The sequence below is a fragment of the Octopus sinensis genome, linkage group LG2, assembly GCF_006345805.1.
Source record: "Octopus sinensis linkage group LG2, ASM634580v1, whole genome shotgun sequence".
Lineage (NCBI taxonomy): Eukaryota > Metazoa > Mollusca > Cephalopoda > Octopoda > Octopodidae > Octopus > Octopus sinensis.
The window spans coordinates 86,693,866-86,706,140 of NC_042998.1; the positions used below are offsets into that span (position 1 = coordinate 86,693,866).

Genomic DNA, 12,275 nt, shown 5'->3' on the forward strand with positions numbered 1-12,275 from the left:
TCCCAACAAACACGATATAAACAACGAAGGGGAGCCTAATGATTATGATAATATAAAAAATAAAATAATCAAAGAACTGAAAACCACAGAGCCCAAAATGGACCACCGACCATACCTCCCAAGAATAAAAATAAACGCAATAACAACACCAATTATAAACCACATAAACCTAGCCATCACTGAACTAGCCACTGAAACAAAAAAAAGTGATATCACTGAACTAAATGACTTGATATACGCAGCAGCCACTGCAGCCACAAAAGAAGCTGGATACTCACCCAAACCCGCCCAACAGGAGTACCACCACCCAAACAAACCCTGTGGATAAATAACATCCAAAACAAAATAAAAAAAATTAGAAAAGACCTGTCGATTCTTAATGAAATCAGCAAACAAGCAACGCTACTGAGCAACAAAAAGAGAACAAAAATGCTCCGCAAATATAACATCACAGAAAAAGATTTGCCGGAGATAAAAGAAAAGCTGAAGCAAGATATCCTTGCCAAAGCTCAAAGGATCCGCCGGTACGAGAAACACCAACGCTTCTTTGAACAGAACAAAAAGTTCAACTCCGACCCCAAAAAGTTCTACCAAGAACTGGGCAAAAATAAAATAGAAGTCACTGCAGCACCAACGGCAGAAGAATTGGAAGAATTCTGGAGAGAAATATGGTCGGCGAACGAACAGCCAAAAAAAAGGAGTATGAAAATAACAAACTCGGCATCTGAACAACTTTGGACCCCCATAACAACTGAAGAGGTCACCCAGGCACTGCAAAAACTAAGCAACTGGAAGGCACCTGGGCATGACAAGATCCCCAACTTCTGGTTGAAATATCTAACAGGAATGCACAAAAAGCTGGCTGAAAACTTTAACAGCATACTAGCAGAGCCAGAGACAATGCCTGAATGGCTCACGAAGGGGAAAACCATCTTAATTCCCAAATCAAATGAAACAACAAAACCAGAAAACTACAGACCAATAACCTGCCTCCCTACTATGTTCAAGGCATTTACTGCAGTGATATCGCAAAGGCTGAACAAGCACCTGGACGAAAACAAACTGTTCCCAGAAGAGCAGAAAGGATGCCGCAAGGGCTTATATGGCTGTAAAGATCAACTAATGATTAATAAAGCCGTAACTGAAGACAGCCACAGAAAGAAGAAAGGCCTCAGTATGGCCTGGATTGACTACAAAAAGGCGTTTGATAGCATCCCCCACACATGGATCCTCGAAACACTAGCCATTAACAAAGTAGCACCAACAATCATAAAATTCATAGAGCACTCTATGAATAAATGGCAAACAGTCCTACACCTCCAAACAAAAGAGGGACTCATGAAAACCAAAGACATCCCCATTAGAAGAGGAATATTCCAGGGACACACGCTCTCTCCACTCCTTTTCTGCTTGGCACTGTCACCTCTATCTGATATGCTAAATAGAACTGGATGCGGATATAAATGTTACGGCAAAACGATCAGCCACCTTTTATATATGGATGACCTAAAACTATACGCTGCAAATGACAACCAGCTGGAAACACTATTAAAGACAGTTCATGGATTTACCAAAGAAATAGATATGAAATTTGGATTAGAAAAATGCACCAAAGTAACCATGAAAAGAGGAAAATTAGTTAAGAGTAGCAACATCACACTAGATAAAACCAATGAAATAAAAGAATTAGACCAAAGCTAAACTTACAAATACTTAGGAATCCATGAACTAGATAAGACACAACACACACAAATGAAAGAGAAAATAAAAAAAGAATATTATAGACGAGTTAGATCAATACTAAAAACAGAGCTCAATGCTAAAAACAAGATAATAGGTATCAACACTTTAGCTGTCCCAGTTATAAGTTACAGCTACAATATCCTTAACTGGACACGAAATGAACTGACCAAAATAGATAGGAAAACAAGAAAAATAATGACAGGATCTAGAATGCATCACCCAAAATCTGACATAGAAAGAATATATATACAACGTATAGAAGGTGGTAGAGGCCTTATACAGCTGGAAAACTACTATAAAATAACCACCATAGGACTGCAAAATATCTACTTCAGAAGGAAGGAAAACTGATCCAAATAGCAGCAAAACATGAGCAAAACAAAAAACTGTCCTCAGTATTTAAGGAAGCTGACAAATACAAACAAGAAATCATACCACCTAATAAACACAAAGAAGAAGAAGAAGATGATGAAGAAACAACAAAAGCTATAAAACAAATGAAATCCAAACTAAAAATAGAACAGCAACGAGCCATGATAAAACGATGGCAAGAAAAGCCCCTTCATGGTAAATACTGCACTAAACTAAACGCAAAAGAAATAGACAAAGAAAAATCCCAGCAATGGTTGAGAAGCTCAGGACTCAAAGCAGAAACAGAGGGATTTTTAATTGCAACACAAGACCAAAGCCTCCTCACCAGAAATTACCAAAAACATGTAATGAAAAGAAATATTACAAGTAACTGCAGAATATGTGGAGATGGACAAGAAACAATAAATCATATTATCTCTGGCTGCCCAGTCCTGGCTAAGAAGGAATATATTCACAGACATGACAGAGTTGGAACTTACATACATTGGAAGCTATGCCAACATTATGGAATAACAACAGAAAAAAGATGGTATAGGCACACACCAGAAAAGGTCACAGAAAACGAGAAAGCAACCATACTCTGGGATATGCCGATACACACAGATAGAGAAGTTAAGGCCAACAGACCAGATATAGTTCTCAGAGATCATGAAGAAAAAAAATGCTTTCTAATTGATGTATCAATACCGGCAGATGACAACGTGTCTCTAAAAGAAATGGAGAAACTCTCAAAATACAAAGACCTGGAAATAGAGATAACCAGAATGTGGAACCTGAAAACAGAAACAATTCCTATCATAGTAGGTGCATTAGGCATGAAAAAAAAATATTCAGACAAATACATAACAAAAACACCAGGACTTACAAACACATATAACATACAGAAAATTGCACTACTAGGCACTGCACACATCCTACGCAGAACACTTTCCATACAATAACCATCAGAGCATCACAACAAATCACAGCACATACCCAAGGCACACAGAGCTGCGCTCGGTAGTGAAGTGAAAGCACGCTATAAAAAATAAAACTACTGAATAATAATAATAATAATAATAATAATAATAATAATAATAATAATAATAATAATAATAATAATAATAATAATAATGATAATAATAATAATAATAATAATATTAATAACTTCCCTGATGCAGCACCAGGCAGTGGCCCTTATGGCTTTTGATCTTAACTGATTGGAAGTACTATCATGTACATTGTTTTGTCTTGGTATAAAAGATGGGCTACAGCAAATATTCTGCTCAATACCACAGATTTGCTTGTGAGTTGTTTGACCTTAACCAGTTGATGGCTGATGATATGTGCATCTCTGATCACTAGAAGAAGTATTGGGGAGCATCATAACCATGTGTTGAGAGGAATTCTTTGGGGTTTGAATAAGTCACCTCTGGAAACATGGGTGTTTCTTTCAACATACTTAATAAACTTTAATCAGGGATCTTTTGAGTGGGATGGGCTACTTGACTTGAGGAAAATTTTAACTGGGCCCCACTTGTAAGGTTATGCACTGTTACCTTGATATGAGATCACCATGTTGCACATGTATGGTTGTGATGCACACGCCTGGTGCACTTGTATCAGGTGGGTAGTCATTATAGGTATATTGGGCTTTGTATATTTTGCCTCAGTGTCACTCTCACTCTCTCACTCAATAATTATAATGATGATCCTGGGCTTGGCTAAAAGAAACAAAAATGTTGCAGAACAATGCAGAGAAACTACTAAAGAGAAAGAATAAGAAACAGATAGTCAAGTGTGGAATAGGAGAAAAGGACAAGAATGAAATTCAAAGATTGAAGAAAACCTTTGTAAGAGAGCCACTGAAGATATATGGGGAACAAAATCCTAGGTTTGGCTAAAAAAATAGGGCAAAAAAAAAGAAACAGAAAACCTAATTGTAGGTGATAGAAGCAAAGAATTTGAGGTAAAATGTACATGGGAAGAATGTATCAGAAAATTGTAGAATCTGTGACAAGACAGTGGCATGCATTGTTGCAGAATGTCCCCAGTTAGCACAGGAAGCATACAAGAAATGGAGGCATGGTGAATTTTTGCAGTGGAAGCTTTGCCTGAAATGATTTGAAGCTGGAAACACATGGTATGAACATGGTATACAAAAGGAGTAGGGTTCAACAAACTTGTCGAAAACTCCCCATGACAGACAGTTTATAAGAACTGACACAAATGCTTATTTGGAACTAAAAAAAATAATATATCCAAATGACATTGAGCTCTTTAGGTTAAAGCCAGACAAAAGGAATTTGTGAAGGTCTTTCATTAATGATGATTTTTCTGACAAGGCAGCTGAATCAGCTGACCGTCTCAAAATTCAAGGTAATTGACCTTCTTCTATTTTGCTTCTCTGCTAAATATAGTCGTTTTCAGAGTGGAGTGTGTGAATATATGTAACCAAAATGTTTCATCCTGATAATATCTAGATAGAGTATTTGTTAGGTCAGAGGATAGGGATACTGTAGGGTTGCCACAATACAAATTGGTCAGCTACACAGACCACAAGTTTGTGATGATCTGCACAGTCCAGTTAGATAGGACTCATAGACAAGGACTCGTAACCAATGTCCAGTGACGTGAGGACCAAAGAACTGAAGTATTCTGGATTGCAAGACAGTGTGTGAGAGAAAATTGTGATGTCACAGGAGAGAAATGTGTCTGCATGGATGATGGTGTACTTGCTTTAATGATTCAGAAAAGAAAGAGGCTTGGAGGAGCCATTATGAAAGACTGCTGAACGTGGAGAATGAATGGGAGGAGGAGAGCCTGCCAAATGTTGACCAAGTAGAGGGACCAGCTATCTGAATAGACAGCATCCCGGTAGATAAAACAATTAAGGATATGAAGCCAGGAAAAGCCCCCGGCCCATCAGAAATCTCTGCTGAGAAGCTTAAAACATTTGTTGGTGTGGGCTATGGCCTAGTCACCCATATCATAAACCAGGTAGTCCGTGATGGTAGCAGCACCATAGTTAACTGCTACAAAGGTAAAGGTGATGCTTCAGATAGAAATAACTACAGGGGTATCAAACTGCTGGATCAAGTGATGAAGGTCATGGAGAGGGTCATAGCCCAACTAATTAGGGAGAGAGTCTGCCTAGATAAGATGCAGTTTGGTTTTGTGCCAGGTAGAAGCACCACTGATGCTATATTCCTGGTATATCAACTGCAGGAGAAATACCTAGCCAAAGATAAACCCCTATATTTGGCTTTCGTGGACTTGGAGAAAGCTTTTGATAGGGTCCCCCAATTTCTTATCTGGTGGGTGATGCAGAAACTGGGGATTGACGAATGGTTAATAAGGGCTGTACAGGCCCTATACTGAGATGCCGTTAGTAAGGTTAAGATTGGAAATGAGTATAGTGAAGAATTCCGGGTAGAAGTAGGGGTCCACCAAGGATCAGACCTCGGCTCCATCTTATTCATCATAGTCTTCCAGGCAATAACAGAGGAATTCAAAGCAGGTTGCTCCAGGGAACTCCTCTGTGCTGATGACCTGGTCCTTATAGAAGAATCACTACCAGAACTAGAGAAGAAATTTCAAGTGTGGAAGCAAGGTTTAGAATCAAAAGGCCTTAGAGTCAATGGTAACACCACAGATGATCAGAAAATAGTGTTTCACATGCTAGAGGGAGAAACTAGAAGTAGCTGATAGCTTCCATTACCCAGGTGACCAAATGTGTAGTAGGAGTGGATGCTCGGAGAGTGTTATCACTAGAATAAGAATAGCCTGGGCAAAGTTCAGAAAGCTTCTACCCCTACTGGTGACAAAGGGCCTCTCGGTCAGAGTGAAAGGTAGATTGTATGATGCATGTGTATGAACTGCCATGCTTCACGGCAGTGAAACATTGGCTGTGACTGCTGAAGACATGCGTAGGCTCAAAAGAAATGAAGCTAGCATGATCCACTGGATGTGTAATGTCAGTGTGCACACACGACAGAGTGTAAGCACCCTGAGAGAAATGTTAGACACAAGAAGCATCAGATGTGGCATGCAGGAGAGATGTTTGAGTTGGTATGGTCATGTACTACGGATGGATGAGGAGAGATGTGTGAAGAAGTCCCACTCCCAAACGGTTGAAGGAATCCGGGGTAGAGGTGGACCCAAGAAGACATATGATGAGGTGGTGAAGCATGACCTTTGAACTAGGCCTCACAAAGGCAATGACAACAGACCAAGACCTCTAGAGGCATGCTGTGACTGAGAAGACCTGACAAATAAAGTGAGTCCACAGCTGTAACCTACACCAGTGTCGCATAACCAGCCCACTCAAAAGTACCTTGGATCAAAAGGCAATGTGCTGCACTTGAATAGACCTATTGAGTTGAGACCTGTTGAGTCAAGTACATCAACATCAACAGCAATATCACAATCATATCAAATGGAAATTGTAGATGTGAGCCCTGTGCTGGTAGCACGTAAAAAGCACCATCCGATTTTCGTCGATGTCAGCCCCTCTGGCTCCTGTGCCAGTGGCACATAAAAAGCACCCACTACTCTCTCGGAGTGGTTGGCATTAGGAAGGGCATCAAGCTGTAGAAACACTGCCAGATTAGATTGGAGCCTGGTGCAGCCTCCTGGCTTCCCAGACTCCAGTCAATCTGTCCAACCCATGCCAGCATGGAAAGCAGATGTTAAACAATGAGGATGATGGTGTTAAAATCTTACATCCAGAGATAAGGTGCATCACTGTTTCAATCTCATCATTGTAGTATGGGCACATTAAGTCTACTCCCATTTTTCATTATATTGGATTGGTAGTTACTGGTCAATAAGCTTTGATCTTGAGCAGCCTGAAGAAAGCCTTTGCTCTCTGTGAAGGCTCTATCTTAGCTGTGAGTGTTTGTGTGTACATATATATATATATATATATATATATATATATATATATATATATATTTGTTATTTATTTAAAGGACAAAATACATAGATATACATATATATATATAAATCCATGTACGTGTGACTTTGTATCTGTGTTGTAACATTAAGTTTTCATACACTCTACCCCAATGAATCAATAAAGCTGTGCGAAAACTTAATGTTACAACACAGACACAAACAAACATGCGCACGCATACACACACATGTATGTATATATACTGAATATATATATATCCTTAAATCCTTAAATCCTTAAAAATGTTTTAGCCCGAAGGCTGCGGCCATGCTGGGGCACCACCGCTGAATGAGCTACACTAGTTTGTGAATCCACCTCTGATACGTGGCACTTGATCAACAAGGGAGTTTGATGCTGCTGCCCGCATCCGCGTCTCCTGTCGTGAGGTAGGTTCATCTGGGACTCCCAACAAGAAGAGATCCAGTTTAGTTTTAAAGAAACCCACATCCACACCATGTAAGTCTCTCAGGCATTTAGGGAGGATGTTAAAGAGCTGTGGTCCTCTGAAACCCAAGCTGTTGCAGTATCTGGACCTGTATTTTGATGGTGATGTTGGAATCCTTGGCACCACGCAGCGGCGCCCCGTTCTGCGGTTGGAGTAACTTTGAATGCCAAAGTTTGGGACAAGACCCTCCAGGATTTTCCAGATGTATATCACTGCATATCTCTCCCGCCTCCACTCCAGGGAGAAGAGGTTTAATACCTTCAGTCTTTCCCAGTAGCTGACATTTTGCATTGAGACGATTTTCTTTGTGTAGCTTCTCTGAATTGCTTCGAGTTCTGCTGTTTGTTTTATATTGTGTGGTGACCAAAGTTGGGAGCAGTAGTCCAAGCGGCTGAGGACGAATGTTTTCCATAGGACCATCAGTGTCTCCTTCTCTCTTGTTCTGAAAGTTCGGAGAATCCATCCAGCTAGCCGTCTGCATTTTATCACCAGATTAGCAATATGCATTTGGAAAGATGCATCATTGCTCATGTCAATGCCCAGGTCACGCACTGATTTTGACTCAGGGATTGCAATTCTTCCTGGGCCAGTGTATCCAGTCTTCACGTCATTTACCTTTGTGTGCCAGTAGCGCAGGGCCTGGAACTTACCTGCATTAAACTGCATGTTGTTGTCCTCAGCCCACCTGTATATTGTGTCCAGCTCATGTTGCAGATGCGCAATATTTTCAGGGTTTTGTATTGTGTGGGAGACTTTTGTGTCATCTGCATAGCTAGCAAGGGTAGTCATCGTAGCAACTGAAGGCATGTCTGAAAGGGCCACTATGAACATCAGTGGCCCCAAGACAGTGCCCTGTGGGACACCGCTTGTTATTTGCGTTTCCTTGGAGGTGGCTCCATTGCTCACAACTGCCTGTTTTCTGTCTTTTAGGAAGTTGTGCAGCCACTCTCCAAGTTTCCCGCCTATGCCGAGACCACGCAGTTTGTGACAGATCATACCATGGTCGACTTTATCAAAGGCTTTTGCAAAGTCGAGATATATTACATCCACATTTGAGCCATTTAGTAGCTGTTTCAACACCCAGTCATAGTGTTGCAGGAGCTGTGTTAGGCAGCCTCTACCTGGTCGAAATCCATGCTGGGTGTCAGACAGCAAGTCATTTTCTTCAAGGAACATGATTAGTTTCTTATGGACTATTCGTTCCATGACTTTGCTGATGTGTGAGGTCAGAGAGATAGGCCTATAATTTTTAGCATCTGCTCTGCTACCTCCCCTATGGATAGGGCATATTACCCCCTCTTTCAGTTTGACTGGGAGCTTACCACTTGCAAGAAAGCTCTGAAAAAGAAGCTGTAGCGGTTTTGCAAGGGCTCGTTTGCACGATTTGAGAAGGATCGCTGGGAATCCATCAGGTCCAGCAGCTGAGTTTGTGTCAATCTCATCAATGGCTAGTGTGATATCATCATCTTCGATGTTGATGTACTCAATTTTTGTCTCTTTGGCCGCAGGTAAAGTGGCAAAGAATTCTTCTGGGTTGTTTACTTGCCTGTGTCCTAGAGGTGTAGTGAACACACTTTGGAACTGTTCGTTCAGTATTTCACTTATCCTCGTGGGATTTCCTGTGAGAGAGCCATCTTTTTGGAAGAGAGGTCCTATTCTCTGGTGCACTGTGGCTGTCTCTTTGGCAAACTTAAAGAAAGCTTTAGGGTTTGATTTTATATTTTCTGTTACCCAAGCTTCTTTATCTGCTCTCTCCTTTCCATGGGACTGATGTAGACTTTTCTCAATTTCCATTAGCATTCTTTCGAGCCGAGACTTCTCACCACTTTTGGTGTGCTTGCTCAGGCGGTTTGCAATCCTTGTCCGTCGTCTCATAAGAATCCTCCTTTCTCTAGGGATCCTGTTTTTGTTCTTGTGTGTGCTGGCCCTGCACACTGGGACATATTTGTCACATATGGCTTGTATTATGGATATGAAGTGTTTGTGTTTCATGTTTATGTCCGGTGTGGAGAGACATTCAGGCCAATCCTGTTTGAGGATCTCTTTCTCAATCAACTTCCAGTTGGCTTTATGAAAGTTTAAGTTGGAGAGATGGTGGGTGCTTCGTATAGGCTGTGTGTCTGCGGGGGCTTTTGTTCCATACATAGACAGCTCTATTATGTTGTGATCCGAGATCATTGTCGGCATCACATTAACATTATGGATAATATCCATATTGTTTGTGAAGCAGAGATCCAGTATATTTACTGCCCTTGTTGGTTGCAGAACTATTTGCTCCATGAAAGAGGCATTTGTGAGATGGAGCAGGGATATATATAAATATATATTTATAAAAAGTGTAGGTGGCATACAAGTGGGTATATATTTATAAAAGTTTGAAAATGCCACTATATAAGATAAATTTTAATTTTCTTATAGATTTTACATGTTTCGGTTCTTCTTGAAAACACAAACCTTATCAAAAATATGTTAAAAAGTTAAGTGTAATAAAAAAGTTCATAAGTGTTTCTTACTAGTCTCAACAGAGTCCACGTGATGGTGTTTTGTGGGTGGGCGGGAGCATAATGGCTGTCTTGTGCGTTGACTACAATCGTATTACTGTTGGCTGTAATCGTGAAAGTGACCGTTGTTCATAATAGCAGTAGTAGCAGAGACCGTTGGTTGTAGTAGTAGTAGTAGTAGCAGTAGTTGGGGGGAATTGTTTTCTGAAATACGTCATCTTTATCATAGAATGAATTGATATGAAAACTAATGAAAAAAATATTTGCTGAATTATATTTTCTTAATATTTTGCTTTTTTTTGCAGGATTTTCCAGTAAACAATACAATACCAAATTTGCAGATAACAGCTATTGATGCTGATTACAATCCCATTCAAGAATATTCTTTGATAGTAAGGATACTGGTTTATTTTTTGCTTTATACTCACAAGTCATTCAATGTATTTTAACATGAATGTAACTAAATTAAGTCAACCTGTTCTTTAGGCAGTTTCACTTTCCCAAGATGATTCTTAATGCAATTTACTGAGACCAAATTCATAGGTTACTGCTTTGATACACAGCCTTCATAACTGATATGTAATCATAAGAATTGCTTCATGCTTGTGTTTAGTCTAAGTTGGTCTCAATGGTTTAAGTCTACTTAACAGTAGATAGTTACCATGGACATGGGGACATGGGTTGCATTGTTTACTGATGTAACCTGATGATTTTGTTTGTTGTCTGCAGTTCTGAGTTAATTTCCTCTGGTTAGCAGGCAATTTTAAATACAGTGAAACTTAATCCTAAAAGAGATTTAGCTTTTACCTACATAATGTTATAGAAACAACAATGGAACATTTGCTCTGTGGAGTCTTGAACTACAAAAATGAAGATGAATAATTTGCTCAGCCAAATTTTGATACACCTATCTCTGTCCCTCTATACTTTTAATCACTCAAATGGCACAAAGCTGCACCCAGTCAATACTATTTCTCCCAGCATGGAAAACAGACTTTGAATAATGATGATGATGATGATATCTATGTATATGGTTCATATATGTATGTGTGTGTCTAGACACACATATAATTGTCTGTAAAGTCACAAGAGGGACTGAAGGATGACAAGTTTAGTGCATGTCATATATCAGATTAACTTAAATATCATGAATCCACTCTTTATATTGGAATGATTGATCAAATATTGTTTTAAGCTGGACATTTAGACACATGCACACACTTCTATCACTTTTTCTTGCCATTCCATATACCTCACTAATTTTCTTCTCTTACTGAAGCAGAAAAATAATTTCCTTCCTTGTACAGTTGTTACTTTTTCTTTTTCCATTTTTTTTCTCATTTCATCTCTCACTTCTGTATTAACACCATTTCGCACCAATACCCTTATACACACTATTTACATTCCTCCTACCTTCTTTCCACCCTCACACTTGCACTCACTGCTACCTCCTCGCTTCTATATTTTACTTGCTCACAATATAATTACTCATGTACACCAACCATCCACACATCTCCACTATCCCATGCCATTACATCCAACACTTATATTTTGCCAATATAAGAAATTATTATTAGTATAATTTTTTGATTGATAACTAGATCTTTTGGGTTACTTGTCAAATGTCTGGTAATAACATGTTACAAAAGCTGTCATGAAGGTTTCTCAAAGTTTTTTTCAATTTTATTAAGGCCTTATAAGTTAAAAACAGATTTAGTTTTGTCTTATTAAATAAGTTGTTGTAGCAAATAATATTCATAACTGCCTGAAAACCAACTCTTTTAATGCACACCTCTGAGTTTCATTGTCTTAAAATATCTTCTCATCTTAAAAAATGTCTTTTGTATTATTCCTGTTATTCACTATTCTTATAAATGTTTATTTGTTTCAATTTCAGCCTGCTGGCCAGGTGAGTTTAACTTTGATTTGATATTTATTCTAATGTCTTCCATGATGGTATCCATAATGGTATCAAATATGCTCTTAGAATCTACTTGAAATCAACTCTTTGGGGAAATATAAAATTTGTTGAAGTTGAAATTTGCTGGTGATTTTTGTTCCTCTGGCAAGACCTGTGTTGTTGGTGTTTTGTAGCTACTGTGGTAGTGATTGTGGTCAACACGTCTGCTTTTGTTGGCGTTGTTGTCTCTCATGTAGTATTTGCTGTTGGTGTTTTTGCTGGAGACCTCTCTGCTTTCTTTTCTTGGGGTTGCCTCTGTAGTTGGGGTTGCTTCAGTTGTTTGTGGTGTGAGTGGTGCTTGTATCAAGGGGGTAGTGT

At 39.3% G+C, this 12,275-nt stretch overlaps 1 protein-coding gene across 2 annotated transcripts in view; it reads left to right on the top strand.

Annotated features, from left to right (window-relative positions):
• The window catches only part of LOC115225143 (protocadherin gamma-A1-like), a 98,259-nt gene that overhangs the window by 35,241 nt on the left and 50,743 nt on the right, over positions 1–12,275 (top strand). For both annotated transcript variants that reach the window (XM_036515021.1, XM_036515026.1), the window contains exons 7-8: positions 10,303–10,389; positions 11,895–11,906. In XM_036515021.1, coding sequence (XP_036370914.1) covers positions 10,303–10,389; positions 11,895–11,906 — 99 coding nt within the window. The remainder of the gene's footprint in view (positions 1–10,302; positions 10,390–11,894; positions 11,907–12,275) is intronic.